Source organism: Hyaloscypha bicolor (assembly GCF_002865645.1).
Source record: "Hyaloscypha bicolor E unplaced genomic scaffold K444scaffold_10, whole genome shotgun sequence".
Taxonomy (NCBI): domain Eukaryota; kingdom Fungi; phylum Ascomycota; class Leotiomycetes; order Helotiales; family Hyaloscyphaceae; genus Hyaloscypha; species Hyaloscypha bicolor.
This window is the reverse complement of record NW_020194512.1, coordinates 1,569,264-1,596,161: the sequence shown is the minus strand read 5'-3', so window position 1 is coordinate 1,596,161 and position 26,898 is coordinate 1,569,264. Positions and strand designations below refer to the sequence as shown.

Below are 26,898 nucleotides of genomic sequence, written 5' to 3'. Positions count from 1 at the left end.
AACCTGCAGCAGACTCTGCCAGCCTGATATCATCGATTCGGATCTAGCGATTTGCACAAAGCTGCTACATTACCAGACAAATCATCGAAGCCGCCGGCGTATGAGGGGTACAACCTCTCGCCATCTGTGTGAACGATGGCGGTGAACAGAATCAGAGGAGCCTTTGCGGTACCCAAGAAAGGAGAAACGTTCGAGCTGAGAGCAGGGCTGGTCTCGCAATATGCCTACGAGCGCAAGGAGGCGATTCAGAAAACCATCATGTCCATGACCTTGGGCAAGGATGTGTCAGCTCTCTTCCCGGATGTGCTGAAGAACATTGCAACGCCAGACCTGGATCAGAAGAAGCTTGTGTATCTGTATTTGATGTATTTCTACCTTCGTTAGTGTAGCAGAGAATGCTCAGCTAATGTGTGCTTACAGGAACTATGCCAAATCGCATCCAGACCTCTGTATTTTGGCGGTCAATACATTTGTTCAAGACTCCGAGGACCCAAATCCTTTAGTTCGAGCTCTGGCAATAAGGACGATGGGCTGTATCAGGGTAGACAAGATGGTAGACTATATGGAGGAACCATTACGGAAAACACTACGTGACGAGTCGCCATACGTGCGAAAAACGGCGGCGATATGTGTTGCCAAGCTCTTCGACTTAAATCCTACTATGTGTATAGAGAATGGGTTCCTGGAGACATTACAAGAGATGATTGGGGACTCGAATCCGATGGTGGTGGCCAACTCGGTGACTGCGTTGGTGGAGATCAATGAAGCAGCTCCAGAAACGAAAGCTCTACGAGTGACACCTGCGATGCTGAAGAAGATGCTGATGGCTCTAAATGAGTGTACGGAGTGGGGGCGAGTAACGATCCTGACAACGCTGGCCGACTACAAAGCGCAAGATGTGAAGGAGTCCGAGCATATCTGCGAAAGAGTATCACCCCAATTCCAACACGTCAACCCCAGTGTGGTGTTAGCGGCGGTGAAGGTGGTGTTCTTGCACATGAAACATATCAGTCATGAGCTTTCCAAGCAATACTTGAAGAAAATGGCTCCTCCTCTAGGTATATATACCTCCCGTAATACTTGTCGAGCTCTGCTAACATTTCCAGTGACTCTCGTCGCATCAGCTCCAGAAGTCCAATATGTTGCTTTAAGGAATATTGATCTGTTGCTCCAAGCCAAGCCAGACATTCTCAGCAAAGAGCTTCGAGTTTTCTTCTGCAAATACAATGATCCTCCGTACGTCAAGCTACAAAAGCTAGAGATCATGGTTCGGATAGCAAACGACAAGAATGTGGATCAACTCTTGGCAGAGCTGAAAGAATATGCTTTGGAAGTCGACATGGATTTTGTCCGAAGATCAGTGAAGGCTATTGGGCAAGTAGCTATCAAGATTGAGAGCGCAAGTGAGAAGTGTGTCAATACTCTCCTTGACCTCATTGCTACCAAGGTCAACTACGTTGTCCAGGAGGCGATTGTCGTTATCAAAGATATCTTCCGAAAATATCCGGGATACGAGGGAATCATTCCAACCCTTTGCAAGTATATCGATGAGCTGGATGAGCCAAATGCAAGAGGAGCTTTGATCTGGATTGTCGGCGAGTATGCTGAGAAGATCAGCAATGCCGACGAGATCCTGTCAAGTTTTGTGGAAGGCTTCATGGAAGAGTTCACGCAAGTTCAACTGCAAATACTGACCGCAGTTGTCAAACTGTTCTTGAAGAAACCAGACAACAATCAAGGCCTGGTACAGAAAGTGTTACAGGCGGCAACAGCTGATAATGACAACCCTGATATCAGGGATCGGGCATACGTCTACTGGCGATTACTATCAGGCGATCTTTCAGTTGCTAAGGTAATTTGAATTTTCTTCTAACACGAACAAGGCTAACACTTTATAGAACATCATCCTTTCTGACAAACCTCCTATCACTACAACAATGTCCTCCCTTCCCCCAGTCCTCCTCGACCAACTTCTAAACGAACTCTCAACTCTCGCCTCCGTCTACCACAAACTACCAGAGACATTCGTCGGTCACGGCCGCTATGGCGCTGATGCCATCCAACACGCCGCAATCCAAGAGCAAAGGCAAAACGCCGTCGACAACCCCATCGCCGCAGCAGTTGCCGCCGCTCAAAACGGCGGCACCCAAAACGCCGAAAATCTCCTCGACATCGACTTCGATGGGGCTGCTCCTGCATCAGCTGACCTTCCTCCAAGCGGTGGTGCGTCTGGCCTTGAAGGTCTAGCAGGCACGCCTCAGAGAGTCGCGAGTCCACCAGCAGGTGCACCGGCAGCAGCTAGTGGCTTGGACGATATGATGGGCTTGTTTGATATGAACGGAGGCAGTTCGAGTTCAGGGGCCATGCAAAACGATATGATGAATGGGTTTGCAGGGCTGGATCTGAGTAGTGCGCCGCCTCCGCCTCAAACGCAGTTACATGGTGGAGCGCTGAAGAAGACCAACGAGGATTTGCTGGGCATGTTTTAGATAAATTGCAGACGGTGAGGAAAAGAACTTTGCATCGTCAATCGAACTGAAGTGTGATGATTAAGTACGTTCCATTAAGAGTATTTGCGTAAATCTCGTGACTTTTCGTTGCTCCAAGTCTGTTATACTGATACACACGTCACCTCATATCCAGGACACACTTCACTCGTACTCAATCACTCTCCTCTTCATCATCCAAGAACGCCAAATCTGCGCGAGCGCTAGGTCTCCGCAGGACAGGCTGCTCGTCCTCGCTCTCTGATTTCTTCCCCTCATCCGCACTCTCCTCCTTCTTGCCTTTCTTCACCATACCCTGGTCCCCATCATCCACCCCACTCCCACTACTCTCCCTAAAACTCTTCGCCTTCACCGCCGCCCGACTAGCCCTCTTCCCCCCACCCAAGCCCCAGCTCTTCTCCCCCTCCTTCACAGCCTCCAAATCCGCCTGCAGCTCCCTCATCTCCTTGATCTCCCTCGCCCTCGCCTCGCTAAAGCGCCCGCTCATCCCAATCTCCTTCAGCACCCTCTGCAGATGCTTAATCTTCTCTTTGCTATCGTCGCCATATTGCTTCAGCTCAAACTGCCAGATTTTGTTCACGCCGCACTTTTTGAGTTGCGATTGGAGGGTTTTTATGCTGGCTTCGTCGGCCGTAAGGTCTTTGGGGGCTTTGGCCGAGCCGGATGAGGATTTGGGGCGGCCGGGTTTATTGGAAGAGGATTTTATCTTGGCCTCCTTGGGATCCGCCGCCATGTCGGATTTCGAGCGACGCTTGCGTTTGGGTTTGGGTTCCTCGTCGAGAACGATGGACATTTCTGACTCGGAGCCTGCGTCTGGTGCGGGCTTGGGTATGTCTTCCGAGTCTGAACCGACTTTCTTGGTTACTGCTTTCTTGGGTGGAGAGACGGCAGGAGAGGGCTCCCCTTTGAACGGGGTAGCTTTCTTTGGAGTTTCCTTTTTAGTGGGCGCTTTCCTGGGTGTTGCTTTCTTGGGGGAGGCTTCTTCTTCCTCCTCGTCCTCAGATGATTCTAATTTGGCCTTGCTTTTCGATTGCCGTTTGGCGGGAGCTTTCTTCTTTGGAGAATTATCTTCCTCCTTCTCTTCATCTGAGGATTCTACTTTGGTTTTACTCTTCGATTGGCGTTTGGCAGGCGCTTGACGCGTCGCAGGAGCCTTTGCCTTCGCATTGGGATTAGGTCTAGATTTCCTCTTGGCGGTTGAGTCATCGCTGTCACTCAGCTCAGTCTCGTCGCTGGGGTCCTCATCTTCTTCCTCCTCGTCCGACTCTGTATCCGCCTTCTTCTTGCTTCCGCGTTTGACAGGAGTCTTTGATTTGGATTTCGAATTTCTCTTGCGCTTCGGCTCATCGCTATCTTCATCAAACTCGGACTCGGATACTTCGCTCTCTTCTGGAGAGGGTTCGCTGAGATCACTCAATTCCTCTTCGGATGGGGTTGCTTCTTTCTTCTGTCGTTTCCGCGGTGGGGCCTTCGATTCTTGAGCACCTCGTTTTGTAATTTTCTTCGTGGGAGCTTCTTTCGTAGGCGTAGGAGTTGGGGTAGGTTTCTTCTCGGCTTTTGGGTTGACCTGGATCGTCTTTGAAGCAGCGTCTGATTCAGCTTCTTGCTTGTCAATCAATTCTTCCTACGAAACAGAAAAGTCAGCAAATGAAGAAGAGGTGATGCCGAGAATCATACCGCGTATTCTTTAATAATCTTCTTGCTCTTTTCTTTCCATTCTGCTTGTGTGAGGAATCCCTTTTCGAGGCCGAGTTTCGGCTCCACAGTTTCTCGAACAACTCGTACCGTGAGGTTCTCGCGGCTTGAAGGATCAGCATAGATCCGTTCAATGACCGTATGGATCTCAGCGATGATCTGTTTCTCGGATGGCGCCATAATGACGAGTTGGAAGGTCAATTGGAGGAATGTTTTTGTTGACAATCGCGAGGCTAATGATTTGGAAGGCGCGTCGCGTGGAGACTCGAGTTTTCGCGGAGGTTGAAGTCGCGTAATTTAGCCGGCTACGGTAGCCGAATCTGTGCGCATCATCCCCTGCTTCCCAGCTTCACCCCCGTCCTTTTTTACAAGCAAAACATGAATTTGTCTTTAAGCTGCTATTTCCTTATGTTTCATTTCATTGAAAGCTGACGATACTCTTCTACTTTGTCTGTTTAACGCCACAGCTAGGAATCTCCATCGAACGTGGCCCTGACCTGTCAGCTACCGCATTCTGAAGCCCATCGTCTCAAGCGAGTGCTCTGTACGATGAATGTTGTCTCCTGTTTTCCTCTAAAGCACTATATCTTTCAGACGGTTGAGCCATTGCGAATCTCGTGGTCTTTCATGTGCGAAAGCACAATCCAGTGATCGAAATTGAGAGAAGCAACAGCAACCAAGAATAGAGACGAAATAATACCATATCTTGAGATGCACAACTCCAAGATGAGCGGTGGTAAACGACTAGACCGTTCCATCCATGAGATAAAGATAACCCCTCTGAAAGAAAATGCATCCGAACCACTGGAGTCTTCTCTTGATGAAGAGACGTTTGACTATATCTGGGAAGGTATGGTGGAATTTATACGCGAGAATAAAGCTAGCTCAGCAACCAAGAGGCCAGAGTTTCGACTCGATATTGAATGGCGAGGTTGAGGCTACCACAAACGTGGCAATTATGGTCCCCAAATAAGCCTGCCTGCCAGTTGTGGAGTTCGTGATCTGCTGTGTCGCACGTGACTTAGCTTAGCGCGACACCCTGTATCTTAGTTCTCGAGCTCCCCGCTCCTTCTTCTTCCCTCTTTAGACGTACATTACACACCCAACAGAGCTGTTTTCTCTTGAAGACACCAGCCCCGGGTCGTGATATGATCCGTCGACGCGCGGTGCTCACGCTTTGTAGTTGACTAAAAGCAGAGCTATAAGTGGTTGGTGATACACAATTACAAACAGCTTCCGTTCTTGCTACTTGCCGTGTTCTTCCCAGGAATGATTATTTGCCTATGTTAGATGACATTTGAGGAACAAAGATAACTACCACCAACTCCGTCATGTCACCAATCGCGCTCTATATGACTGGATCGACATATTCGGCTTATGAGAACTGTAGCTGGGCATCGATAGATAACTTCAAAGACAGACAATTCAACGAGATGTTCGTAAAGTCGTTCAACATGTTGACTCAAGGTACGGGGCCTTGGACAGCGAATGGAAAACAACTCAAGGATGAGAGCCAGACTTGACTTGGCGCTGAAGTGAGCATGAAAAAGATGGGATGCACTTGATTTGCAAAAGAGTGGTTAGAACATCAAGTTGATAGTCAAATAATAGGGCTCATTCCCAATTCAGTACCGATGCATACAATTAACACATGCAATTATAACCCCAATCACAGAGGGTATACCAAAGCCAATACCCACTCCAAGTGCTATCTTATTCGATTCGGTCAACTCTTTCCCGTTCGTGCTGCTTGAACCAGGGTCTCCTGTCGATTGGGCTGCCATTGCAGAGAAGAGTATCAGTTGAGGAAGATCGAGAATTGGAGGAGATGAATCATGTTGAAACCCGCTTACTATTTTCCCCAGTCTCTACTGCTCCGTTACTTGTCGGCGTAAAAGTCTGGCCAGCAGTGGTCCCAGCAGGGTTGGTGGTAGTCGCGGCGACAGCACCAATGACCGGCGTTGCCCCTACAGCAGTGAAGCAGTAGTTATCATAGACCGAGACAGCACCATCTACATCAACAGTTCCTGGCCCGCAAGCAGATGTAACGCAGTGAGTGATATACGAAGACGCAGAAATGTGAAGATCTTCGCGGCAATAGCATTCATTCTGCCCATATGGCTGAGCGGGACAGCCGATGAAGGACCGCACGTCGACGTAGGTCTCGGCATCGTTGAGACATAAAGCTGCGCATTCGCGGAGGGAGAGGTAGCCGTTAGAACCTGCAATGGAGACATTCGTGTTGAGTGTGGCGTCGCATAAGAGCCATACAGCCAACAGAAAGCGGAATGGATAGTTCATATTCAGAACTTTAAGAGCGAGACTGACGGTTATGAGAAGTGGGACAAGCATCAGCGTTGCCAAGGACGCGGGGATTGCCTTGTGCAATATATGGGTAGCTTGCGCTACTCCAAAAGCAGGCGTTGCTTGTCTCAATAGAAAGCCATCCAGCATCGAGCGAGTAGAGTGGCAATCGCAGAAACATGGCAACCATAATTACTTTTTCAGCAGCCTCATATTTTCCTGTCGCTGAACCGCTGCCAATTGAGTCTGAGACACGGTGTCAAGCTCTTATCAGGGTGCGGCAAATCCCATTGCTCCAGTCGCGTTTGCAGTTGTTCCTCGCAGATGCAGCTTCCGTATTGGATAAGAGACATTAACTCTCAGCCGTCGGCTCTGGGAGGTCGGCAGTCAATTCGAGATGACGGTCAAACTCAAACTGGGGCTAAAAGGAGCATGGGGAAGAAGAGACTCAGAAAACATTCCCAAGTGGGAGAAGGCCTTCTAACTTTGGACATAGACCTTGAGCTGTATGGAAAGACGACTGATTGATAATAAACATCCACAGTTAGGTTTTGCTGAATATACACGGCTTTTAGATTGGGAAGATCGAATTTTATGGTATCCGTAATAATACCAACCATTGAAAATGAAGGGTTTTCGCAAGAAATTTATGCAATTGTTACGTATAGCTCAACTTTGGGCTGGCAAGGCAAAACATTGAAATGTCCAGTTTTATAGGGAAATGCTACAAAATCGCAGAGAACTCGCTATGCCTTGCTGCTCTTCTCCTTTAAATCGGGATAGGATTTCTTCTTTGCATAACTAGAAAATTGGCTGAAGCTCGAGGTTGAGATCTGCTTTTGAGTGTTATTGAAGTGGGGCAAGTGCGGGGTGCCCTGCTAGTGCTTGCAGTTGGTAACCCCGCTAAACCCGCCAAATTTCTCGACTCTGGTTTCTGTTTCCCACCATTATATTCCTTCTACCTCAGCTCGGCTATTAACAAAGTCCCGAACGAAGGCATAATGCGTAAGGATAATACGGCAGACGACGAACCTTTGGTCGACACCACTGCACCTCTCCCTCTTCGATCCAAGCGCACCAAACAACAACAAAAGAAACGCCACCAAAAAGAAGCCCCCCTCCAAGGGGAATGTGTAAAACGACACCCCCCCGGGTGTCGATTGGGGTGTCGATTGGGGGGCAGAGTATTTTCGGACCTTAAGTTAGATTTTCAAATATAAGTATAAGCTAGTATAATATAAGGCTTATAATAAAATTAGGTGCTTCTCAGTTTATAATAAAATAATTCTTTAAAATAGAATTTTAATTAAAAGAACTTTATATACTAATTAATTAAGTTCTAAATTTTTAGGCCCTATAAGGGCTTGTAAATTAGGTACCTATAGGGCTCTCAGGTCCAGTTTTAGGGACTTACTCGCTAAATTTCTAGGCTTTCTTAAGCTTACCTTTAGGCTATAAAATATGAAATCTTTAACCTTTTTAATTTAAAGGACTATTACTAATCCAAATTTAATAAAAAGCTTATATTCGAATAGCCCTTAATTAGCGCTATAAGTAAATGAAACAAGTATTAAATTATATTAATTTTTTATAAAGTTAAATTAAACTAAAGAGAAAGCTAGATTTTTGGTGTTCCTGTCTGAGCGCCTCTACTTTGGGTTAGTGGCCCCCAATCGACACCCCAATCGACGCCCGGGGGGGTGTCGTTTTGCACATTCCCCCTAGAGCAGACTCGGCTTCGCCTCATCCAAGCGCAGCCTCCAAAGCATGCGATGGAGACTCTCGGTGATGGGCAATCAGTATTGACTGTAAAGGATTTCTCGTGGCTTCTCACTGCTGCCCCAACAATATGAGACAGCAGTATACGAAGGATTGTCGTCGAGGGCACGGTGTAGATTTCACATCGAATCGACTGATCAGAGTCGCCAGGCTGCAGCCTCAGAAGCCTTACTGACGAAGGTCCTTCCAGCTGAGAATATTGGTATGCCATGTGCTCCCAGTTCGCAGTATCCACATCAAAGTTGAGGTTTGTGCTTGGGATGTTTTCACTACAGTCCAATGACTGGCTCTCGTGGCGTTTATTCGAGTCTATTCATGTCACGTGGGAGAGCTCAACCTCATCCCAGTCATGTTGTCTCAGAAAAGGAACGGTGTTATTCCTCAGTATCACAATACCTATCTCTTCAAAATGTCATCAGAAACTAGCTCCAACGAAGAAGACCGTGTCTCAAGTGCAGCATCCTACTCGGAATTGCCAATCGACCCAAAGTTAGAAATTCGGATCCTCGAACTACTTCCGCCAGCCTCGCCCGACCCCACAGAAATCCATTGCAACTTAACGACGGCGAGACTAGCAGACGAGCCCTCATACGAAGCTTTATCATACGCATGGGGAGATCCTATCTTCCCTGAGGAAATCTACCTGCCCACGGGCTACCTTGCGATCACGAGCAACCTTGCGGCAGCCTTACGGCAGCCTTGGCTTCCGAACCGGCCACGGAGGCTCTGGGTTGATGCTGTGTGTATCAATCAGATAGACGACAATGAGAAAGGCCATCAAGTGATGCTCATGGCGCAAATATTCAGTGCGACGACTCGCGCAGTTGGGTGGTTGGGTGAGGGAAATGCTGAAACGGAAGCCGCAATCGACATTATCAAGGAACTCGCATCAAAAGCGTGGCGATTCGGGATTTATGAATCCAAAATAAGCCTAGGTCTAGTTGGTCTCAAGATCGCTGGCGCAGGGGTCAAGAAAGCTCTGAGAGAGGTTACAGACCAACTTGACGTCCAGGCCCTCAACGCTTTTTTAAGCCAGCCTTGGTTTTCACGCCTCTGGGTTGTGCAAGAAGCTTGCCTTCCATCTAAGATGATACTATGCAATGGATCAAACACGCTGGATTGGAACGATCTCTTGGCTACTAGCACCATTATTTTAAAATGCGTGACCAGCACTAAGTCTTTCCTGGGGGGAGAGTTTGATCCCAATTTTGAAGGAGTTGCTCTACTTGCTGCAACTCGGCAAGAGTTTGCCTTGGCCAAGTCTGGAAGAAGAACAAATGCAAAATCCGGGGATTTGCATGCGATGGTGCATTTGCACCGGGACAGGGCATGCTCTAATCCTGTGGACAAAATTTACGGACTGTTAGGCTTGAAAAAAGCCGATGAGCTTATCGAAGTCGTCGTCGACTATGGTAGAAGTACCGAGGAGGTGTATCAGGCCTTCGCTTTGGCGTATCTTCAGAAGAACAAGATCTTCATTCTTCAATATGCCGGAATAGGCTATTGTGATCCCCTTCACGGCCATCGATCTGGCAAACTTCCGACATGGGCGACTGATTGGAGATCAAGGATACCAAACCGCTTTAGCTATAACTGCGTTTTCAATGCCGGCACAACCTTCACACCACGGCTTCAGGTGGATCAAATTACCTTGCCCCTCATCGGTGTGGCAGGTGTGCAGATTGGTGTGGTGGTGGGCGACATTTCTACTCTGGCTTCCGAATCGGAGTCATTACAAGATATTTGGGAAGATTACCCAGAACAGATAATGAGTATCAAGCGACAGGTAACCAAATCGAAAAAACTGTATCCCACCGGAGAGGTTACAGGCGATGCCTTTTCCAGGACTCTGGTGCTAGATTACCGCCTAACAAGTACTGAGACGTTGGTTGGGAAACCGCGAGAAAATGAGAGTCAGGTCCATTGGACAGAGGCCGAGCATTCTATAAACAGCAAGGAGCCCATTACTAGATTTGGGTCTTCAGGGGCGGATAATTTTCGCTTTGCTGCTCGCTTAATTTCTATGAATCGAAACTTTTTCATCACAGAAAGTGGCTACTTTGGAATGGGACCTCGCTATACCAAACTGGGAGACGTGTTGGTCGTTTTTGATGGCAGTAAAACACCTTCCGTGCTTAGACAAATCAAGTCTGACAAGCATACCGTGGATCCGAACATGGAAGAAAACACCGAGGGACGATTCTCTCTGGACGAGCAATACGAGTTGATTGGAGAATGCTATGTTCATGGCTTCATGGACAACGAAGTTGTTGCGCCGGAATGGAGGGCAAAAAAGCAGACATTCTGGATCAGATGAGCTGGAGTGGCCTATACTACTTCTTGTGGGCAAATCGGACGCACAGCAAACGATTTACCAAAGCGCGCGGCGTTGAAAACCGTCCATCTGGCAAAATGCGAGGAACACCAAAATCGCTACGTTCAGAAAATCACACCAAATCTCAATGGAACGCCCGAAACTCTTCAGAGGTGCCTTACGTAATAGAAAAGAAGCAGATCTAATTTTGGCGAAATTTTTATAATAATATAATATAATGCGGAATATGAGAATTTTTGTAATGCGAGCATTAAAATTACGCCCGTCCTCGCTTATCGAGTTGGACGGATTTCAATGCCGCGCGCTTTTGTAGTAGTCCGAATGCTCGAAACTTGGTACTGAGCACTTCAGTTAGATTACTTTACAGATTACGCGACTACGTTCTCGGACTATAATACAACTGGTTCAGATTCACTTCCGATCCAGTGCTTTCTCCCCTCTCAAGATCCTTCGGCCGGGTTGGGATCTGCTCCATCTCCCGCATCTCCACGGCATCCTCCATCCAAAGCTTCTTCATGGCCTTCAGCTCCATCTTCTCCCGCATGGCATTCGCCTTCATTATCCCCGTCACCTTGTGGTCCCTATCCTTCAACGCATTCGCTTTGGCCTTCAAGTCTCGAGATAGTGTATACAGACCCGTCTTGGTTAGTACCCAGGTTATGGCTACATGGGCTGGGTGGGAAATGATTGCCCAGAGGAGAGAGAAGAAGGGTGCTAGGAATTCGCTGCGGCTGAAGGCGAGGATGAAGGAGGTGCCGATTATGGCGACGGAGATGGGGACTTGGATGAGGTTAGTAATCTTATAGTGTTGAATAAGTTTCCGTTTCACTTACACATGTAGTAGAACTCTTCACGCAATGTCATCACACCACCGTTAAACTCCTTGGTGTTCATTCCGAACAAGCTAGCACAGAACGACAAGGGGAGCTGGTCACCTTAGCAATGCATTCGGGTGGCCAGAATAGGGAAACTTACGAAGACGATCGTCACAACCGTGAACAGCATGATCGATCGTCCTTGCTTTAGCGTTTCGGTAGCTTGCTTGACGGCTTCGCGAGCTTCTACCACGCCTGCTTGCTGTTGTCTATAATTCCGAGTCAGCCATCTCAAGTTCAGAGTATCTATTTTTGGGGTGCATACTTCAAAGTCAACAAGTCCTTCAAAGCAGCAGATGTATTTCGAGCTGCATCCTGCAGCGTGTTCAGCTCCGAAATCCTGCTCTGGATCCCAGCCAAAAGATTATTCGCCCTCACCAACGTCCACTTGGCACTCTCCAACTGCTCTCTCCTCAGAGCCTCATTTTTCTCAGGTCTCAGGAGCTGATCTTCGCTCAGCAAAGCGAAGTTGGGATCCCTAGCATCATTGACTTTAGGGAGTAAGATGTGTCGAATGTGCTTGACGAATGCCTCGGCTACTTCCTGCTGCTGGATCTTGATTCTGCTCATAATATTTAGCTCGTCAAGAATGTCTTTCGTTTCTTTGAGCAGGTTGCCTTCTGGGTTGATGTTTAGCAGCGTGTTTTGCGTGGCTGAGTTGCCGGTTTTGTCGCGGGAGTTGTATTCTTTTGACGCGAGATGAGTATATGTCAGAAATTGATCGAACGCAGCTGTTTGTTTATATGTCTAAGTTTCTATCAGCTCTATGTTCTAGTCTCAGTCAAGGTGCTCACCACTCCGCGAATTGCGTCAGCAAAGAGATCTACCAAGTTTGGTTGCCGTTCAAACATTCGCGATCGGTCGAAGAAGACTCGAGAGCACTGGTCCACGATTATTAGGGCGAGATCGAAAGCAGTCCTGATCTCGTCCTTTCTAGCGGCTTTGAGCCGGGTTCGAATACTTTTGTGGATTGCTGATGAGTCGGCTCGATTCTTGCCCCATCTTTTTGGGAAGCAGCTTATTATAGTTTCTGAGCTTTGGTCAGTATGTGTACTCTGCAAGCATTTCATCTTGATTCCACGAACTCTCATCCAAAATCCAAAGCCACAGTTGGTCCACCATTATCAGTCGAGGAACCTTCCGGATTCCATCATGGCAACCTGCACATTTATCCTTTGGGTGTATCATATCACACTCATGTGGCATCGTAGTCGTTGCCCTATACACTACCTGATCTCTGTCTCTTGCCCCGGTGTTCTTCAAAGCGCCATAATACGACTGATCCAACGTTCTCCGAGGCTGGAGTGGGGGATCGGCATGCAGATACTCATACATCAATTTCTCATCCACATGAGAATTCATAGCCTCTGAAACATTCGCAGCCAAACGAAGAAGGTGACCTAACGCAGCACGCCGCAGATTCAGTGGGGCTTTGGTAACGTTGTAACTTGGAAGCGAAAGATTGCTGTCTGAACCTTTCGAACCTGGCGTCACGTTGACGTGACCGGTTTTAATATTCTGTTCGTTTGCTGTTGCTTGGTCTACGACTTCTGCCATGTTGGAGAATCGGATCTTGCCTGCTTCTTTCACGACGCTTGCGGCTTTCATTCTCCCCCGGTCAGTTTCCCAGTGAAGGTATGGCATCTGGAATTATCAGCTGAGGGCTGATATAATAATTCAAGGAGTCTTACAAATAGTGCAAGATTGTTGGGTGATGGTTCAGTTGAGATGGGGTCTATCACAATGAGCATGATTCAACTACTAAAGCTTCTTCACGCACTTACCGATCGAGATTGCTTCGCAAAGTGGTTTCATGGATCGAGCATGCACCTCACAGTCCCGGTCGCCCTGCTGCTGTCCCTTCCAAAATTCGGGAGAAAGCAGCATTTGAGTTTTAGTTCTATCTTGGGGTCTGAATCGAGCAATGAAGTCATCGGGCTTAGGTCTTTGCTCGTGGTAATATCGCGCGATGGCTTCCTGTAAGAAGTCACTTAAAGCCGACACCGTGCATGACTGCCCCACTCACCTCGACCCATATCATGTTGTTTGCTGGAAAATGAAAATATCGAATCATGTTATCGTTGCATGACTGCATCAGAGGATTGTTCTCTTCATCGCACAGCAAGTCCTTGACAGAGATCTTCTGATTCGGAAAATTATTGTCCACTCCAGGAACGTCGAATGGCCTCGAGTTCTTGAAATATATCATCGACGCTTTGATATCATAATCAACACTCATATCAGGGAGGTCTTCCAAGCGCTGTGATCTCTCTGGTTCCGGGTCTCGTCTTAGATTCAATTTTCGCCAGTCGCTGAGACTGTTCTCGAACTTCTTCAACACCACGCCATTCTCTGTTTTTGGCCGAGCTTCGAAATGCGTTCTAAGGCGTCGAACTCGTAACTTTTCTTCCACAATGCGACGTTTGGATTTCTGGGGCAGGCTGGTGAAATATGCTTCGTGCTCTGAGGCCTTCAGACAGCCAAAATAGTGGAGGGTCACGTCCAGAACGCGGTCATCGTGCTTCTCGGTACTCAGGCAGGTTTGAGGCAGGGCCTGCGTGGCCATTTCGAAAACACTTTTTGGCATCTTGGACAGCCAGAACGCTGAATGACAAAGATTAAAATGAAGAGGGGGCCAAGACCATATATCTCGTTGAGAATAAAAGTCCGATCATTGCAGGCCAAGGATTCAACAGCAGGGGCCCATGGAGCTCGCTGCACCGTTGACCCTGTCAGCTTCTAAAAGGGGAGGGAGGCTGAAGGATCCGGGTTACACAACCTATCACAGACGGCCCGTGCGAAAAGGGGTAGGGCTGAGCCAATTATGCGCCTCCGCGCCGCATCTTGCACAGGCCATCTTGTACTTCCCCGAAAAGGAGCTGAACGTTTTGCCTGTCTGCCACAAACGCCAACCTCCTTCATCACGGTAACACGAGTCTTTGGACGAAATAAGCTCCACGCTGACTGGATATTTTCCGCGCGAAAAGAAACCCGCTGTCCGACGCATTTGGATTTCATCCCTGCTCAGTTGCAATATCCGACGCGGTGCAGAACAACCATGCCACAGAGTTGCCACGCATCGCATCGTTCACAAGCACTTTCACCTTCGTGCACTGCGCCTTCTTTCAAAAGGAGATTGAAAAGACGAGTTGTTGCGAATAAGAGGTCGATTTAGAGTTCTTTGGCGCCTGTTCGACCTTTCCTCTTTGAGCGAGTGCGGGCGGCATGGGAAAGGGGGTTCGTCAAGGGCCGATTCCGAATTCACCCTCCCACGTTCAAAATCAATCTCTACACACTTCATATGCCGACTTTAAAAATCAAAAAAAGCTCCGCTCTGCAGAGCTGGTATAAATGCCTTCCATAAAACCCCTCAGGAACCTCCTGCAACATCAAGGTCACGTGAGATCACGGTCTTTAATTCTCGAAGAACTTCCCCCCTGTCTCTTTGATTTACAATCGTCTCGTTACAAGGGGCCGCATTAGCAAGTGCAAATGCGAAGAGTGAAACCCAGATTCACCCACTTTAAGAGATTATATTGTAATCTTGGGGGGTCCCCCGGGTAACAAAGCTATTCAAGAGAAAGTATTCTTTTAAAAGAGGGCTTAGTTTAAAGAGCAGAGTGATTATTCTTGGAGGAGGGCCCCCAAAGCCCCCCAAGGGAAGGAGGAAGTAGAAGAAGGCAAGAGGGGTCTTTAATCTTGGGGGGAGACCCCCAAAACCCCCCCTTAAGCCTCCGGCAGCTACCTAGTTAAATATTCAGTGATGATTGATTGAAGGTGAAAATGAAGAATGATTTACCAGTTCGCCGTTCTGGAGAAGGCGCGGCTTGCTGTAATAGCAACTGGATAGGCGACAGATCATCCCAAAACAGGAAAGGACACTGAAAACCAAAAATGAAGCGCAGAGAGTGCACAAAAAAGGAAGTCTCCAAGTTTGTTCAAAAAGAATCAAGGGCGCAGAAGTCGCCATAATTATCCAAATGTGCAAGGTTTGAGGGCGAGGAGAGGAAAGTAAGATTTCTGAGTTGAGGTTTTCAAAAGACCTCTAAACGCAAAACCCATATGCCCAACCCGCTATGCAAGACAGAATGACCCACCATAATGATACAAACATCCATCGTACATATGGTACAGGAATGCGACAGTCGGCAACTAGTCGCACCTGCCGTCCTTCCAACCAGTCCTCCACCTCTCTTCCCACTTCGAGCAGTCGAACTCCTTCTTCCCAAGCTTCCTATTCACATCGTTATGTGCCTCACACATCCACTGTCCAAACTCCTCCCTGCTCTCCGCCCTGACTCTATTCTTGGCCATGAAATCCTGGAAGTCCTCGGCGCAGACCCAACACGGATACAGCTTTGAGAAAAGCCCCATAAATTGCCTGACCTGACTTTGCTCGGTAAGCGTAGGAGAAATAGGGTATGAGGCCGTTATGGAGTGGAGGAGAGTCCAAGAGGAACGTCCTAGCTCCTCGACGTCTGGTGGGCAAGCTAGTGGTGGGCCGGTGGCAACAAGAGAGTGCCCTATAGTCGATTTGGTAATAGTTTTGGTCTGCGAAGTAAAGTCTACGAAGGAGTTACACGATCGACAGCTTGGAAAGACGTCAGATTTGCATTTGAGAGCGTCCGAAGGATATTCGAGCTCACGGTTTGCCATCTTTCCCTAATACCACGCCTCTCCGGAGTTTCTTAGGCGGTGCTCCAGAATCCACGACTGTAGAAGCTGTTCCATTTTGATTGCTGTCTCGTGTATCGTCCGCCATGTCTTCCACGAATATTTAAAGAGTCGAAAAGAGTGTATACTGTATTGAGCGAAGCTCGAGAATCGAGGTGGGGTTCCTGATTTGTAACTTTGGGTTCACCGCCCGGCCGGCAGAATCTCTTCTCGCCGTGTTTTACCCGAGGAGTTGTCACTTTTACCTTAAAGGTCGGCCAATGATTTTCAATCAGACACAATGCGACAACGATGAACTCAATTGGCAGTGGAGGTGAAGGGCCGACTCCGATATTGCTATTGAAGACGAAGTCGAAGCCAGATGATGGCTACCAGGACCAGTTTTCCGGTGAAAAGGATTGCCTTCTCTTCCAGCCATCATTCGTGCCTGTGCTAGAGCACAAATTCCTAGACGAGGGTCTCGATATCGTGAGGGCTTTGCTATGGAAGAAGCAGATTGGAAAAGGGCCCAGTTCGAAATATGGCGGCTTGATATTTACATCACAGCGTGCAGTGGAAGCATTTGCAAAGCTTGTTGAAGAAGGCAAAGGTGCGAAATTACGTCCAGCAGTCGACTTCAACAGCATCTGACGACTGCAGGTAACGACAAATGGCCATTTATACAGGATATTCCGGTATACACAGTTGGGCCTGCTACATCTCGAGCTTTGCGAGCAATTCCTCACGAGCCGCCACTCAAAATATTTGGTTCCGATACTGGAAACGGAGAAGCATTGGCACACTATATGTTGGAGCACTATGGCGAATGGTATCACGATAGGAATACCAAGCCCCCTCTACTATTCTTGGTGGGAGAGCAAAGGCGGGACATTATTCCTAAGACTTTGATGGACCATACCTTGCCGGACGACCGGCGGATACAAGTGGATGAGTTGGTCGTTTATGGCACTGGAGTGATGGAGTCCTTCGAGGAAGATTTCACAAGAATTTTACTCGAGACGAAAGACAAAGCCATGAGGTGGGTGGTCGTATTTTCACCCACCGGCTGCGAAGCCATGCTAAGGTCACTGGATCTATTGGATCCTGAGACTGGCAAAGCAAAGGCAAGCCAAAATTCGACGAAGAGGAACACTTACATTGCCACCATTGGCCCTACCACTCGAGACTTCTTACGGTCAAAATTTGGCTTCGAGCCCGATGTCTGTGCTAGTAAGCCCAGTCCAGCAGGCGTGGAAGAAGGTATCCGACAATATCTCAAAGATAAATGCTAGAACTATTCAAGTCCAATCGAGGTTCCATGGCGCCAGGTTCGCAACTGGTTGCACGGTGCTGTCGTAATAGAAGAGAATGTCTGCAGGCTTTACAAGAGAGGAAGTCTCGTTCCGATCCAGAGAGTGTTTGCCAAACGTCTGGTGGCTATGATTTCCACAGTTTTGAAACCACCAGTTTGAATACTTCTCATGCCAGTCGAAGTATATCGTATCCCCAAGTGTCATCACTTTATAAATTACGCAAGTGCCTGTCATAAGGTGCTCAACGTTTATCCGAAAACCAATTGCCATGCGGCCTCATGTTTTACAGTCGCTAATTTACCCCAATTTCATTTATATTCTTTCCCGAAGGCTCATGTTATCAGCGGTTTTTAATATAATGCATGCGATTGCTCGGGGCTTGGGAGAAATTGATGCAATGGTTTTGAAGATTCAGAAGATGCCGTGCATTACCCCCTCTATCGTCAATTCTGACCAACAAGTCTCTTCTGCTATGACTGAATCGATTGACACATACCGAACGTCACCGGACCAGGAAAAGGCATTTTATGATGCATCACCTGCTTTCCAAGGCCAAGTTGCCTCTCAAAAGCATTCGAAAGAAGAACTTGTCAAGGCACGGTTCAAAAACCTCGAGTTATTAAAGAATTCGAAACCTGCAACCAAGGAACTAATACTACCAACTACATATTCACCCTCAAGCGCCTCATTGAGCACTCTCCAGAAAGTATGAGAACAACTATAAGGCTCTACCGGATAATGTTGACCGATTCTGGATCTCACTCAATGAATTGAAAGTTGAAACTCATCACCGTAGCTGTGTTGTGACCGCCAAGACCATCACTCCTCCCTACCAATCTACCGATGTAGTCACAATCATAGAAGAAGAAAATGGAACTGTGGCAAGGCTTGTCCTTGGCTTTCAAGATGATTCGCTCTCTATTTCGGGGCCTACTCTTCCAATCAACTCAACTGTGGCAATCAAGGAACCATATTGCAAGTTTTCTGGAGAGGGCGACTATATCATCCGTCTTGACCATCCTTCTGATATTGCAAATTTAAGAGGAGATGGTCCTGCCGTGATACTGATAATGCAATTCGTGACTGAAAGGAAAGAAGTCACGGCCACGTAATGGAAAGGTGCAGGAAACAAAGCCTACTTGGAGAAGAACTATGCCTCGGCAATCGAGTGGTAAGCACCGCTTTGTGTTATCAACTGTCTGATCTTGAAGTCTGTTGAAAGACCAACTGACTCCTAGCTATACTCAAGTAATAGACACCAGCTCTCAAGAACACAGGGCCTTCTATCAAGACGTGCATCGCAAGCGTGCCTTTGCAAATCTGACAGCCAAATTCTTCAAGGCTGCGAAAGGCGACGCTTTAGCCTCATGCGCGGAAGAGGCCATGGATGAGAAAGAATACTATTGCGCGGGACGGCCTACCTACGAACTTGGGGATTACGCAAAGAGCAAGGGGTATTTTGAGAACGCTTTGACGCTCAACCCAAAGGATTCAAGGTACAAGAAATAGCCCAGCCGAGCAAACGCCTTCGATAACAGGAGGAAGGACACTATAATTTCCATTCAACGGTGGCATCGGTACCGATCAGAAATATCCATCTGAATCATGCGGACTGGACTAAGAGCACTATTGTCAAGTCCACTGCTACTCACGGCCGTGATTTGTTTGCTGCACGAGACATCGAAGCTGGCAAGATGGTCTTGTGTGAGAAGGCTCTATGTCGCCCAAACCTTTATCATGACGAGGAAGGCAGCGGCCTGATTATGTACAATCTGGACACCACTTCCCGAACTCAAAGGCCAGCACAGGCAGCTCTGTTTCTTGCATTAGTCCAAAAGCTGTATAACAACCCCCATCTCAACAAGAGTTTCTGTGACCTGGGTGGAGGGCGCCGATACCTGCGGTCTGGGAAGGAAGGAGAGCTGGTCGATGGAGTGCCAACAATTGATACGTAAGTTTCATACAAGACGCCTTACAACATGTGTGCTAACGAACCCATAGGTTCCTAGTCGAATCCATTCGACTCACGAATTGCTTCAGCGGCCCTCGGCCCTCCCTCGAACTCCTCAAAGCACGCTTGGCCGCGAGCGACGTAGAGCTCTCAACCGGCTTATGGAGAAGAGCTGCCTACATCCACCACTCCTGCATCCCCAACTGTTCACGCGCCTTTATCGGTGATATGATGCTTATTCGCGCCACCTGCGCCATTCCAGCCGGTACAGAACTCGTCCAACAATACTCCTCTCCCGAAGCGCATCCCACATTCCGACGAGAATTCTTCCAGAGTGGCCGGGGTTTCGAATACGATTTCCATCTCTGCACCGAGAAACGATCCCCTGAGCCCATGCATCAGAAACGTCGTGAGCTGGTGGCGAAGATTAAAGTTGAGGTTTTTAAGTCACCGGTCAATAGGAAAATTTCTTGCGCTATCCGTTACGCTGCGGCCAGCCTTGGGTTTCGCTTAAATTAAAGGAACATCAAAAGTCCTACTTTTTCAACTCCTTCTAATCTCTAGAATATTAATAAAATTTAAGCAAAGCTTGCTCTATATATAGTTTTAAAAAGTTTCTAAAAGTGTATAGGAATATTTATACCCGTTATTTGTTTGTGGAAAGGTATTTGAAGTTGAAGTTGAGAGAAAAATTATAAGCAAAACCCAAGGCTGGCCGCAGCGCAACGGATAATCAAGCACATCGAGCGCCTGACGAAGACACTCGAAGACTTGCATGAAACCTCCGTCTACGCCTCACTCCCTGGTCTACTTCCGGTCCACCCAACCATTTAGCTCACAGAACAGTACCGCTCTCCCCGCAACCCGTCGAAAACCCTCAAGTACGCCTTCGAAGTCCTGAGGAATTTCGGGTTCGTCGACGCGGTAAAATATGGCATTCTAGAATTGGACTATGAGAAGAGGATAGTGAACAGCAAGGGCTTCAACGCTTTGCGGTATGCGGCGGAGGCGTATCTGGCTGTTGGGAAGGTGGAACTCTCGAGTAGGTGCGAAGGGGAGGCGAGGAAGATGTTTGCAGTGCTCACGGGATGTGATGTTGGTGTGGAGGAGGTGTTTGCTGGTTTGAAATAGTGGGCAACATGTTTCAGTGAAGGGGCTCATTTGTGCTTCTGGCAGTCTTGTGTCCTTTCAGCGTTGAATGGGGTAAAAGCAAAAGCTATTCAGAGGGAGTTCGAATTTTCCTATCTCATCCATTGAACATATTTAAACTTGCGAAATCATCTCATACCAAGAAAACAAGCTTTGAGGCTCCATCCGAATAACTGTAGTGGGTTGACCCCACCACCCGGCATCCACATGCCCACGTCACGATTTGAGTCCAAGAATGAATATAAACACACTCTCTAGAATAACTCGTTGAATAATTTGCCCAATTGAGAATAGAAATAATTACTTTTTAGTGGGCGTTAGGCGTGCATACACGCCCACTAAAAAGTCGTGTTGTGGCATCATGCCATTGTCACAACCCCATGACCAAGCATCTCACAGGCACAAAACTTGCCACAAACACTCCATAAAGACGCCCCCCTGGCCGCCCCTGCCCGCGACCTCAACTTCACCTGAATGCAGCATACAAAATGTCGAACCGCAACTATTTCCACGAGACGCCCAGCGCGTCCTCTTCAGGTTCGAGGAATGCCTCCAGAAATACAAGCCCCCCACCCACCTTGTCCGCCAGCTGGAGCGTACCTGCTACAGTCTCACATGCTGCCGGAGCTCTGGGGGGCCTCTTGAGGAGATTCAGCACAGATCCGCCGAAGAGCAATAGCGACAATAACTCTCCTGGCTTCCCTCCATCGAAAGTCAACGACGGTACGAATGGCGTTTATACCCCTCCCTATCGGACTGCCTCACCTTTTCAACCCCCTCCTTTGTATCCGGTCAGTCTCAAGGGGTGGAACGAGAGTACGCCTGAGTCTGCGAGGTTGTTGACACGAGCGTTGGCGGAGGAGATACGGTTGCTGGTCCCTGCAAGACTACAACTTTGCGAGGATTGGAACCTCGTCTACAGCCTTGAGGAGAACGGGGTTAGTCTTGGGACGCTGTACAAGAAGTGTGATGATTTAAGAGGACTGAGGAACGGGTTCGTGTTGATTGTTAGAGATGGAGAGGGCGGTGTATGTCTTCTTTCCTCTCCCTTTCCTCCCCTCCCTATGCCTAAACCATCTACTAACAAACAATCTCTACGCAGCTCTTCGGCGCCTACCTAACAGACGCCCCCCACCCATCCGCCCACTACTTCGGCACAGGCGAATGTTTCCTCTGGCGGGCCTCCATCCTCTCCCCACAGACGATGGCAAACCACCTACCTCCCCCCCCCTCAACCGACACAACCCACCTGCAACGAAGCACCACAATCGGATCCTCCGTATCCTCCCTCCCTCAAACCTCACAAACCTCGTCCACCCTCCTCTCCCCAACGCACCAACCCTCATTCACGACCATCCCCTCCCCCACCCACTCGACTTCCTCTCTCGCACCGCCCTCCCCCTCCTTCCAATCGGGAGCCAGCACCCCCGAAAGAATACGATTCAAAGCCTTCCCCTACAGCGGCGTAAACGACTATCTAATGCTCTGCGACCATTCTTTCCTCTCGGTGGGGGGAGGAGATGGACATTACGGGCTGTGGCTCGACGATACATTTGAGAAGGGGGTTAGCAGCCATTGTCTGACGTTCGGGAATGAGCCGCTTAGTGAAGAGGGGGGTAAATTCTGGGTTGTGGGGGTTGAGTTGTGGAGTATTGGGAATTCGTAAGTGCTTGGATGTTGAGAAAGGGAATGGAAAGGAGTTGCAAGCGTTGTGGTGATCAATGGAAGGAAGGAATTTGGGCGATGATCAATTAATGAGGACCGTATCTTCGGGAAATAGATTTGGAGGAGCAAGCAGTGAAATGAAATGGCAATAAGTGCATGATACCCTTGAGCATTTTGGTTGGATACCTAACTTGGGAGGACAAGGCGTGAAGGGTGGTATTTTCGGGCATGGGTTTGGAGTCTGTACTGTACTTCAAAATAATACTGGGAAACAAAAAGGAAATAAAGACTGGTTTCCGAACGCAAAATCTGTTGTTGTAAGGGTGATGTATTAAGCTTTCTGCAGAAAGCTCTCCTCGGATATCTAGCTAGTACAGGAAGCCAATCTTGTTGTTCATTTATCATTCATAACGCCGTCTGATGCAGAATCACTTCCGTCTTTAAACCTCATCGAATGCATACTTTTCCTTCAAACACGCTCACAATCATGCCGAAAAAACCCCATACGATGCAATCTGCTGTTCTGACCATATTCACAATCTTTGGCCGGTGACTCGACACTCCTCGAAGCTAGAGAGTAGCCTCCGTATCCTAATTTGGCTTCTCAACATCATCCGGATTGAAAACCCAAGCACACAGCAACTTATCGTAAAAGCTGGCACTAACACAGAGGCGTGTCTCACCCCATCCCAAAGGAGGATTCATAGCCAGAGGCTTGACATCAGCAGCGTAGCACATACTCTCGTGGATCTTCATGGTTGCGATTACTTCGATCTTCCAATCTCCCGTTTGACTCCCAGAAACCTCGAGAATTCGGGCCCCTTCATGCATGCACGATGCCAGAACTCGGTACTTGACGTTGACGTCGCTCTTAGTTGACAGGGGGTAATCTTGAAGGAACTTCAGACGCCAGACACCACCCCCAATCTTCAGTTCTGCGAGGACCTTTGGTTTAGTATTCGCAACGTATGGTCGGAAATCGTGTTCGGCATAGACTCGGACGGAGTCGTCATAGCTACCGGTGAGAAGTATGGATCCCAAGGGTGAGCTGGGCAATGGCAGGACCAGGATAGCAGTCACGCCCGCTTCGTGACCAGAAAATACAGTTTGTCTTGAGACTTCCTGAAGTTCGACATCCTTCGCCCTGTTGAAGGGATCGCGGTACAGTGGAGTAGCCCGTATTTTGCCATCGTCACCTCCAGAATAGACGGTGCCTTCGGGGCTGAAAGTACAACACCAGGCTTCCAGGTCATGCTTGTTGATTGGCTGGCCATTGTTGAGAATATCGAAGTGGTAATGGTAATCTTGTTCTGCGTCTGGACAGTCCTCGTCCTCAATGACCCAGTTCAGCCTCACAAGATAGACAGAATTGTCGGATGTCGTACATGCCATCAAGTCCGACGAAGACTGTTTGAAATTTGATTCACCGGTGGCCCGATACCAAGCGAAAGAGGTGATGATTGTGTTGGGAGAGAATACTTGTAGTGTGGCCCGATGCTTCAGCGTATAGATGAAGGGGCTGTCGCCAACATCTCCGTGAGATGCGGTGACCAACTCCTCGGCCAGATTGTAGATTAAGATAGCGCCCGTGCTCGTGACAACTCCGAGTGTGCTAGCAAACACCGGGTGGAAGTGAAGATCAAGGACTGCAGATGGGCAAGGCACTCTTTGGATGAGACGCCTGATTTCCAGATTAGCTAGGTAGCTTGAGTGAGGAAAGAATGAAATGTGAATGCCATCAGAATAAATGAGATCTTACAGCTTCTGCCCATGAGCTCTGAATTTATGCCCTGTGAGCTTGAAGAGATTCAAGCTGCCATTCCTAGATTGCAGCTTCGAATCCTGATACGATTGAGGAGATGACCCAGTAGCCTCGGGCTGCTTACTGTCCTTTGTACCAACATCCGGTGTCAAAGGTGTTTCTGCTTCTTTCTGTAGGTGGTACGTTCCAACGACAAAGTACTCTCCAGTCTGGAAACATGGAAGCTTGTCGCGGGATCGTGGGACGAACTCGATGCAACTGGGAGGGAGGTCCAAAGTGGTTGAAAGAACGGGATTCACAGCTTTGCTCCATTTCTGGACAGACATCTTGCCTACAGGAAGACTGATTGTGATGGGTGTGGGGAATGTTGTGAAAATGACTCGATGAGAAAGATGAACGGATCCGACGGACGGTTTGAGAGACAATTGGAAAGAAGACCTGAAAGGTGCTAATTTAACGAAAGTTGATCTCGAAAAGAATGTTTCGAAGAAGTAAAACCTCTGATAGGATTGTTGGAGCGAAGAATAGAAATGCGAAGTTGAAGTTGAATGTTGTTAGAAGGATGGCGAGAGAAGGAAGGAGGAGCATTTTAAAGGTCCGAGCGTAGCGTGACTTCCTCCTCACAACCAACTTTCGCTCCTTCCTCGTCCACGGATGTCCACACGAAGTTGATCCCTCGAGGGGCCAAGATTCTTTGTGTATCGATATTCAAATATGATGCACTGTTTTGTTTGAATATTCCTAGTGTTTCCAAGCTTCAATTGCGCTCTTGGTTCAAGGTCCTCTGCGGCGCGATTCACAAGGTGGAAGCGGACTGATCTTGCATCACTACTCGTCATCCTTCATGTGATTTCAATATGGCGATAGGGAAAGGAGGAAAGGGGATCAAGCTTGAAGATACTGGATACTTATCAGACGAGTCCGACTTTTATGGTACCCACATCCCATTTACCTCCCCTGGCTGACAAGGCTGACAGAATCAGGAGACGAGGCTGTCAAGCAAGAATACGGAGTCCGGGCTCAGTCTTTCGACCCTGCTGAATACTGGAAACACAAAATCCCTTCTCTCACAGAGATCGCCAACGCAAATCTGGAGAATGCCACAGTTACCAAGGCTGCCACGCTTTACAATCCCTACGAGGGTGCCTTCTCGGGAAGGCAGCTTGGGGAAACTGTGGATGAGTTCCTGGAGAGGCTTCCGCCTGCTACGACTCCGATCACTGATATCGTCCACTGGATTTACATCGCAAATCCGTATCGAAAAGCTCCAAAGCGGGACGAACATGAGCAGAACGAAAGTGACGAGGCACCACCGGACGAAGAGAGTGACTGGGCTCGGTTTGTTGTGCTTGGGGGAAACCTTCTTGAGGAGTTGACTACCATACGACACACTATTGAGAAACAGAAGGCAGGGAAAGCAAAAGCGATCATCACAAGAGCCGTCAACCCCGAGAAAGAGAAGATTGTCAAGAAGTTGTTGGATACGGCTGTGGAGTTGCATTGTACTTCCGGCAAGGTAAGCTTTCCTGACCACTTGTAAGATCTCCCCTAATCCATATCCAGTGGATGATATTCTGTCAAGCCAGTGAAGTGAATGCTGTCTGGGCTGTCGTTGCTCGAGCCACTGCCAACAATGAGCTTGGCATCGCCGCGAAAGTTTCTCCTGACGACGGAGATGATAGGCAATCTCGAGTGATCTGTATCTACACAAGAGACTTCACGGATATGAAGGATGTTTCCCGCACGGTCCATAAATTGAAAGACCTTGGCGTTGTTGACTCCCGAGGTAAACCGATCTATTACAAGTGCGGTAAGCTAATTTTGCCTCCGTCCTTACTGCAAACAACTCATAAATACTAGATGCGTACACATACTTGAGACTTGGATCGGGCAACGAGTACAACATCAAAGCTTCGCTGTACAGCTCGAATGAGATCCTTAAATTGCAGCCCGGACAAGCACAAGATGGTAAAGTATCCGGATTCTTCAACAAACCGAAGAACGACTCAGGCGATTGGCGTCAGATGAGGTGGGAATAGTTGCTTTGTAGATACCCATTTACTGGATATCTTGTCTCTTTTAGCGTGGGCGGACATCTGCTACTACAGTACAATACCCAACTTGCAAGATCTCCTTCTCAAATTTATCGCTTCCTCACAACTTCATCCGTATCCAGGTGGCCGGACGCCTTTACCGGGTCGTCAAACCAATTCTTGCCCTGACATCTCAACCATCTTTTTCAAATGCAACACCAGCCTATACGCACTGTTGCCATTCAAATAATACCTGTGCAACTTCTTACTCCTAATGAATCCCAGCCTCTCATACAGCTTCATGGCAGGGACATTCGTCTCCTCAGTCTCCAGCACAACCTCATCCGCGCCCCGCTCAATCATAACGTCAATCGCCTTCCTCACCAGCGTCGTTGCTATGCCGTGATTCCGCCATCCTTCTGATACAGCTAGCATAGCAATATATCCACGTAGCGTAGGAGGAGAGTGAGACTGGTGAGTTTCGAGTTTGCAGATTATGACGCCGAGAAGGGAGGAGTTGGAGCCTTGTGCCTATTTAGCATTAGTTTAGGATTTGGAATTTATGACAAAGGAGCAAGAGGGAAAGGGCAATACCATGAAACATAAATCCCCCCATTGGTACAGAAAGTACCGGTACACATAGATACTATACGGCTCGCTCAGATCCTTCGAGATCAGGGCTCGGATTGAGGGGAGGTATTGCTTTTCGAGCGCGTGCTCGTATTGAATGTACCGTAGCTCTGCAGGGAGCTCTGCCGCTTTCCCCTTATCTTTGGATTCTGAATCTGCCATTTGTGCTTATCGTTTGTATTGTTTCTTGGGGGAGAGAACGGGTGAGGCTGGGGTTGTGTAAAGTTTGACAAGACATCACGGCTTT

At 48.2% G+C, this 26,898-nt stretch overlaps 12 protein-coding genes across 12 annotated transcripts; 6 read left to right on the top strand and 6 right to left on the bottom strand.

Moving 5' to 3' along the window:
* Positions 1 to 135: 135 nt before the first annotated feature.
* On the top strand, positions 136 to 2,489 carry K444DRAFT_515659 (Adaptor protein complex beta subunit; the record flags this gene model as incomplete). Its single annotated transcript, XM_024873617.1, has 4 exons — positions 136 to 365; positions 421 to 1,058; positions 1,107 to 1,852; positions 1,899 to 2,489. The coding sequence occupies 4 exons, from the start codon at positions 136 to 138 to the stop codon at positions 2,487 to 2,489; spliced, it is 2,205 nt and encodes a 734-aa protein (XP_024744027.1).
* Positions 2,490 to 2,575: 86 nt separating this feature from the next.
* Positions 2,576 to 4,441, bottom strand: K444DRAFT_6425 (uncharacterized protein). The gene is made up of 2 exons (XM_024884744.1): positions 4,185 to 4,441; positions 2,576 to 4,131 (listed from the first exon to the last, which is right to left on the bottom strand). The coding sequence occupies exons 1-2, from the start codon at positions 4,380 to 4,382 to the stop codon at positions 2,662 to 2,664; spliced, it is 1,668 nt and encodes a 555-aa protein (XP_024744026.1). The 5' UTR covers positions 4,383 to 4,441; the 3' UTR covers positions 2,576 to 2,661.
* Positions 4,442 to 5,827: 1,386 nt separating this feature from the next.
* Positions 5,828 to 6,696, bottom strand: K444DRAFT_623336 (uncharacterized protein; the record flags this gene model as incomplete). Its single annotated transcript, XM_024882271.1, has 3 exons — positions 5,828 to 5,979; positions 6,056 to 6,424; positions 6,531 to 6,696. The coding sequence occupies 3 exons, from the start codon at positions 6,694 to 6,696 to the stop codon at positions 5,828 to 5,830; spliced, it is 687 nt and encodes a 228-aa protein (XP_024744025.1).
* Positions 6,697 to 8,694: 1,998 nt separating this feature from the next.
* K444DRAFT_516469 (HET-domain-containing protein) lies at positions 8,695 to 9,747 on the top strand (the record flags this gene model as incomplete). The annotated part of the gene is made up of 2 exons (XM_024873688.1): positions 8,695 to 9,220; positions 9,272 to 9,747. Coding segments are annotated over 2 exons (1,002 nt in total), but the record flags the coding sequence as incomplete, so codon positions are not given.
* Positions 9,748 to 10,962: 1,215 nt separating this feature from the next.
* K444DRAFT_578488 (uncharacterized protein) lies at positions 10,963 to 14,250 on the bottom strand. The gene is made up of 9 exons (XM_024877615.1): positions 13,522 to 14,250; positions 13,280 to 13,472; positions 13,187 to 13,230; positions 12,581 to 13,139; positions 12,290 to 12,525; positions 11,761 to 12,242; positions 11,596 to 11,704; positions 11,454 to 11,547; positions 10,963 to 11,400 (listed from the first exon to the last, which is right to left on the bottom strand). Exons 1-9 carry the CDS (start codon positions 14,080 to 14,082, stop codon positions 10,997 to 10,999), a joined length of 2,682 nt encoding a protein of 893 aa, XP_024744023.1. The 5' UTR covers positions 14,083 to 14,250; the 3' UTR covers positions 10,963 to 10,996.
* Positions 14,251 to 15,371: 1,121 nt separating this feature from the next.
* Positions 15,372 to 16,290, bottom strand: K444DRAFT_649191 (mitochondrial FAD-linked sulfhydryl oxidase-like protein ERV1). Its single transcript, XM_024885553.1, has 2 exons — positions 16,142 to 16,290; positions 15,372 to 16,086 (listed from the first exon to the last, which is right to left on the bottom strand). The coding sequence occupies exons 1-2, from the start codon at positions 16,255 to 16,257 to the stop codon at positions 15,648 to 15,650; spliced, it is 555 nt and encodes a 184-aa protein (XP_024744022.1). The 5' UTR covers positions 16,258 to 16,290; the 3' UTR covers positions 15,372 to 15,647.
* Positions 16,291 to 16,429: 139 nt separating this feature from the next.
* Positions 16,430 to 17,893, top strand: K444DRAFT_606058 (uroporphyrinogen-III synthase-like protein). The gene is made up of 2 exons (XM_024878915.1): positions 16,430 to 16,758; positions 16,809 to 17,893. Exons 1-2 carry the CDS (start codon positions 16,461 to 16,463, stop codon positions 17,438 to 17,440), a joined length of 930 nt encoding a protein of 309 aa, XP_024744021.1. The 5' UTR covers positions 16,430 to 16,460; the 3' UTR covers positions 17,441 to 17,893.
* A 720-nt stretch (positions 17,894 to 18,613) lies between these two features.
* Positions 18,614 to 20,818, top strand: K444DRAFT_658242 (uncharacterized protein; the record flags this gene model as incomplete). The annotated part of the gene is made up of 5 exons (XM_024886240.1): positions 18,614 to 18,632; positions 18,717 to 18,957; positions 19,050 to 19,412; positions 19,463 to 19,821; positions 20,254 to 20,818. 5 exons carry the CDS (start codon positions 18,614 to 18,616, stop codon positions 20,541 to 20,543), a joined length of 1,272 nt encoding a protein of 423 aa, XP_024744020.1. The 3' UTR covers positions 20,544 to 20,818.
* Positions 20,819 to 21,049: 231 nt separating this feature from the next.
* K444DRAFT_515612 (TLD-domain-containing protein) lies at positions 21,050 to 22,227 on the top strand (the record flags this gene model as incomplete). The annotated part of the gene is made up of 2 exons (XM_024873612.1): positions 21,050 to 21,589; positions 21,664 to 22,227. The coding sequence occupies 2 exons, from the start codon at positions 21,050 to 21,052 to the stop codon at positions 22,225 to 22,227; spliced, it is 1,104 nt and encodes a 367-aa protein (XP_024744019.1).
* Positions 22,228 to 22,817: 590 nt separating this feature from the next.
* K444DRAFT_623329 (uncharacterized protein) lies at positions 22,818 to 24,314 on the bottom strand (the record flags this gene model as incomplete). The annotated part of the gene is made up of 2 exons (XM_024882270.1): positions 22,818 to 23,907; positions 23,986 to 24,314. The coding sequence occupies 2 exons, from the start codon at positions 24,312 to 24,314 to the stop codon at positions 22,818 to 22,820; spliced, it is 1,419 nt and encodes a 472-aa protein (XP_024744018.1).
* A 531-nt stretch (positions 24,315 to 24,845) lies between these two features.
* Positions 24,846 to 26,027, top strand: K444DRAFT_623328 (DUF1917-domain-containing protein; the record flags this gene model as incomplete). Its single annotated transcript, XM_024882269.1, has 4 exons — positions 24,846 to 24,921; positions 24,966 to 25,504; positions 25,552 to 25,798; positions 25,849 to 26,027. The coding sequence occupies 4 exons, from the start codon at positions 24,846 to 24,848 to the stop codon at positions 26,025 to 26,027; spliced, it is 1,041 nt and encodes a 346-aa protein (XP_024744017.1).
* A 162-nt stretch (positions 26,028 to 26,189) lies between these two features.
* Positions 26,190 to 26,813, bottom strand: K444DRAFT_639159 (acetyltransferase; the record flags this gene model as incomplete). Its single annotated transcript, XM_024884343.1, has 2 exons — positions 26,190 to 26,552; positions 26,616 to 26,813. 2 exons carry the CDS (start codon positions 26,811 to 26,813, stop codon positions 26,190 to 26,192), a joined length of 561 nt encoding a protein of 186 aa, XP_024744016.1.
* Between the last annotated feature and the right edge of the window lie 85 nt (positions 26,814 to 26,898).

Excerpts from the sequence above, each read along its gene's own strand:
- K444DRAFT_6425 (XM_024884744.1), bottom strand. The coding sequence starts at position 4,382 with ATGGCGCCATCCGAGAAACAGATCATCGCTGAGATCCATACGGTCATT. Across the intron at positions 4,132-4,184 it reads AGATTATTAAAGAATACGCG|GAAGAATTGATTGACAAGCA; the intron begins GTATGATTCTCG and ends TCTGTTTCGTAG.
- K444DRAFT_578488 (XM_024877615.1), bottom strand. The coding sequence starts at position 14,082 with ATGCCAAAAAGTGTTTTCGAAATGGCCACGCAGGCCCTGCCTCAAACC. Across the intron at positions 11,548-11,595 it reads CGGTTGTGACGATCGTCTTC|CTCCCCTTGTCGTTCTGTGC; the intron begins GTAAGTTTCCCT and ends TAAGGTGACCAG. Across the intron at positions 11,401-11,453 it reads TGAAGAGTTCTACTACATGT|TCCCCATCTCCGTCGCCATA; the intron begins GTAAGTGAAACG and ends ACCTCATCCAAG.
- K444DRAFT_649191 (XM_024885553.1), bottom strand. The coding sequence starts at position 16,257 with ATGGCGGACGATACACGAGACAGCAATCAAAATGGAACAGCTTCTACA. Across the intron at positions 16,087-16,141 it reads TTAGGGAAAGATGGCAAACC|CTGTCGATCGTGTAACTCCT; the intron begins GTGAGCTCGAAT and ends CGTCTTTCCAAG.
- K444DRAFT_606058 (XM_024878915.1), top strand. The coding sequence starts at position 16,461 with ATGAACTCAATTGGCAGTGGAGGTGAAGGGCCGACTCCGATATTGCTA. Across the intron at positions 16,759-16,808 it reads GCTTGTTGAAGAAGGCAAAG|GTAACGACAAATGGCCATTT; the intron begins GTGCGAAATTAC and ends TGACGACTGCAG.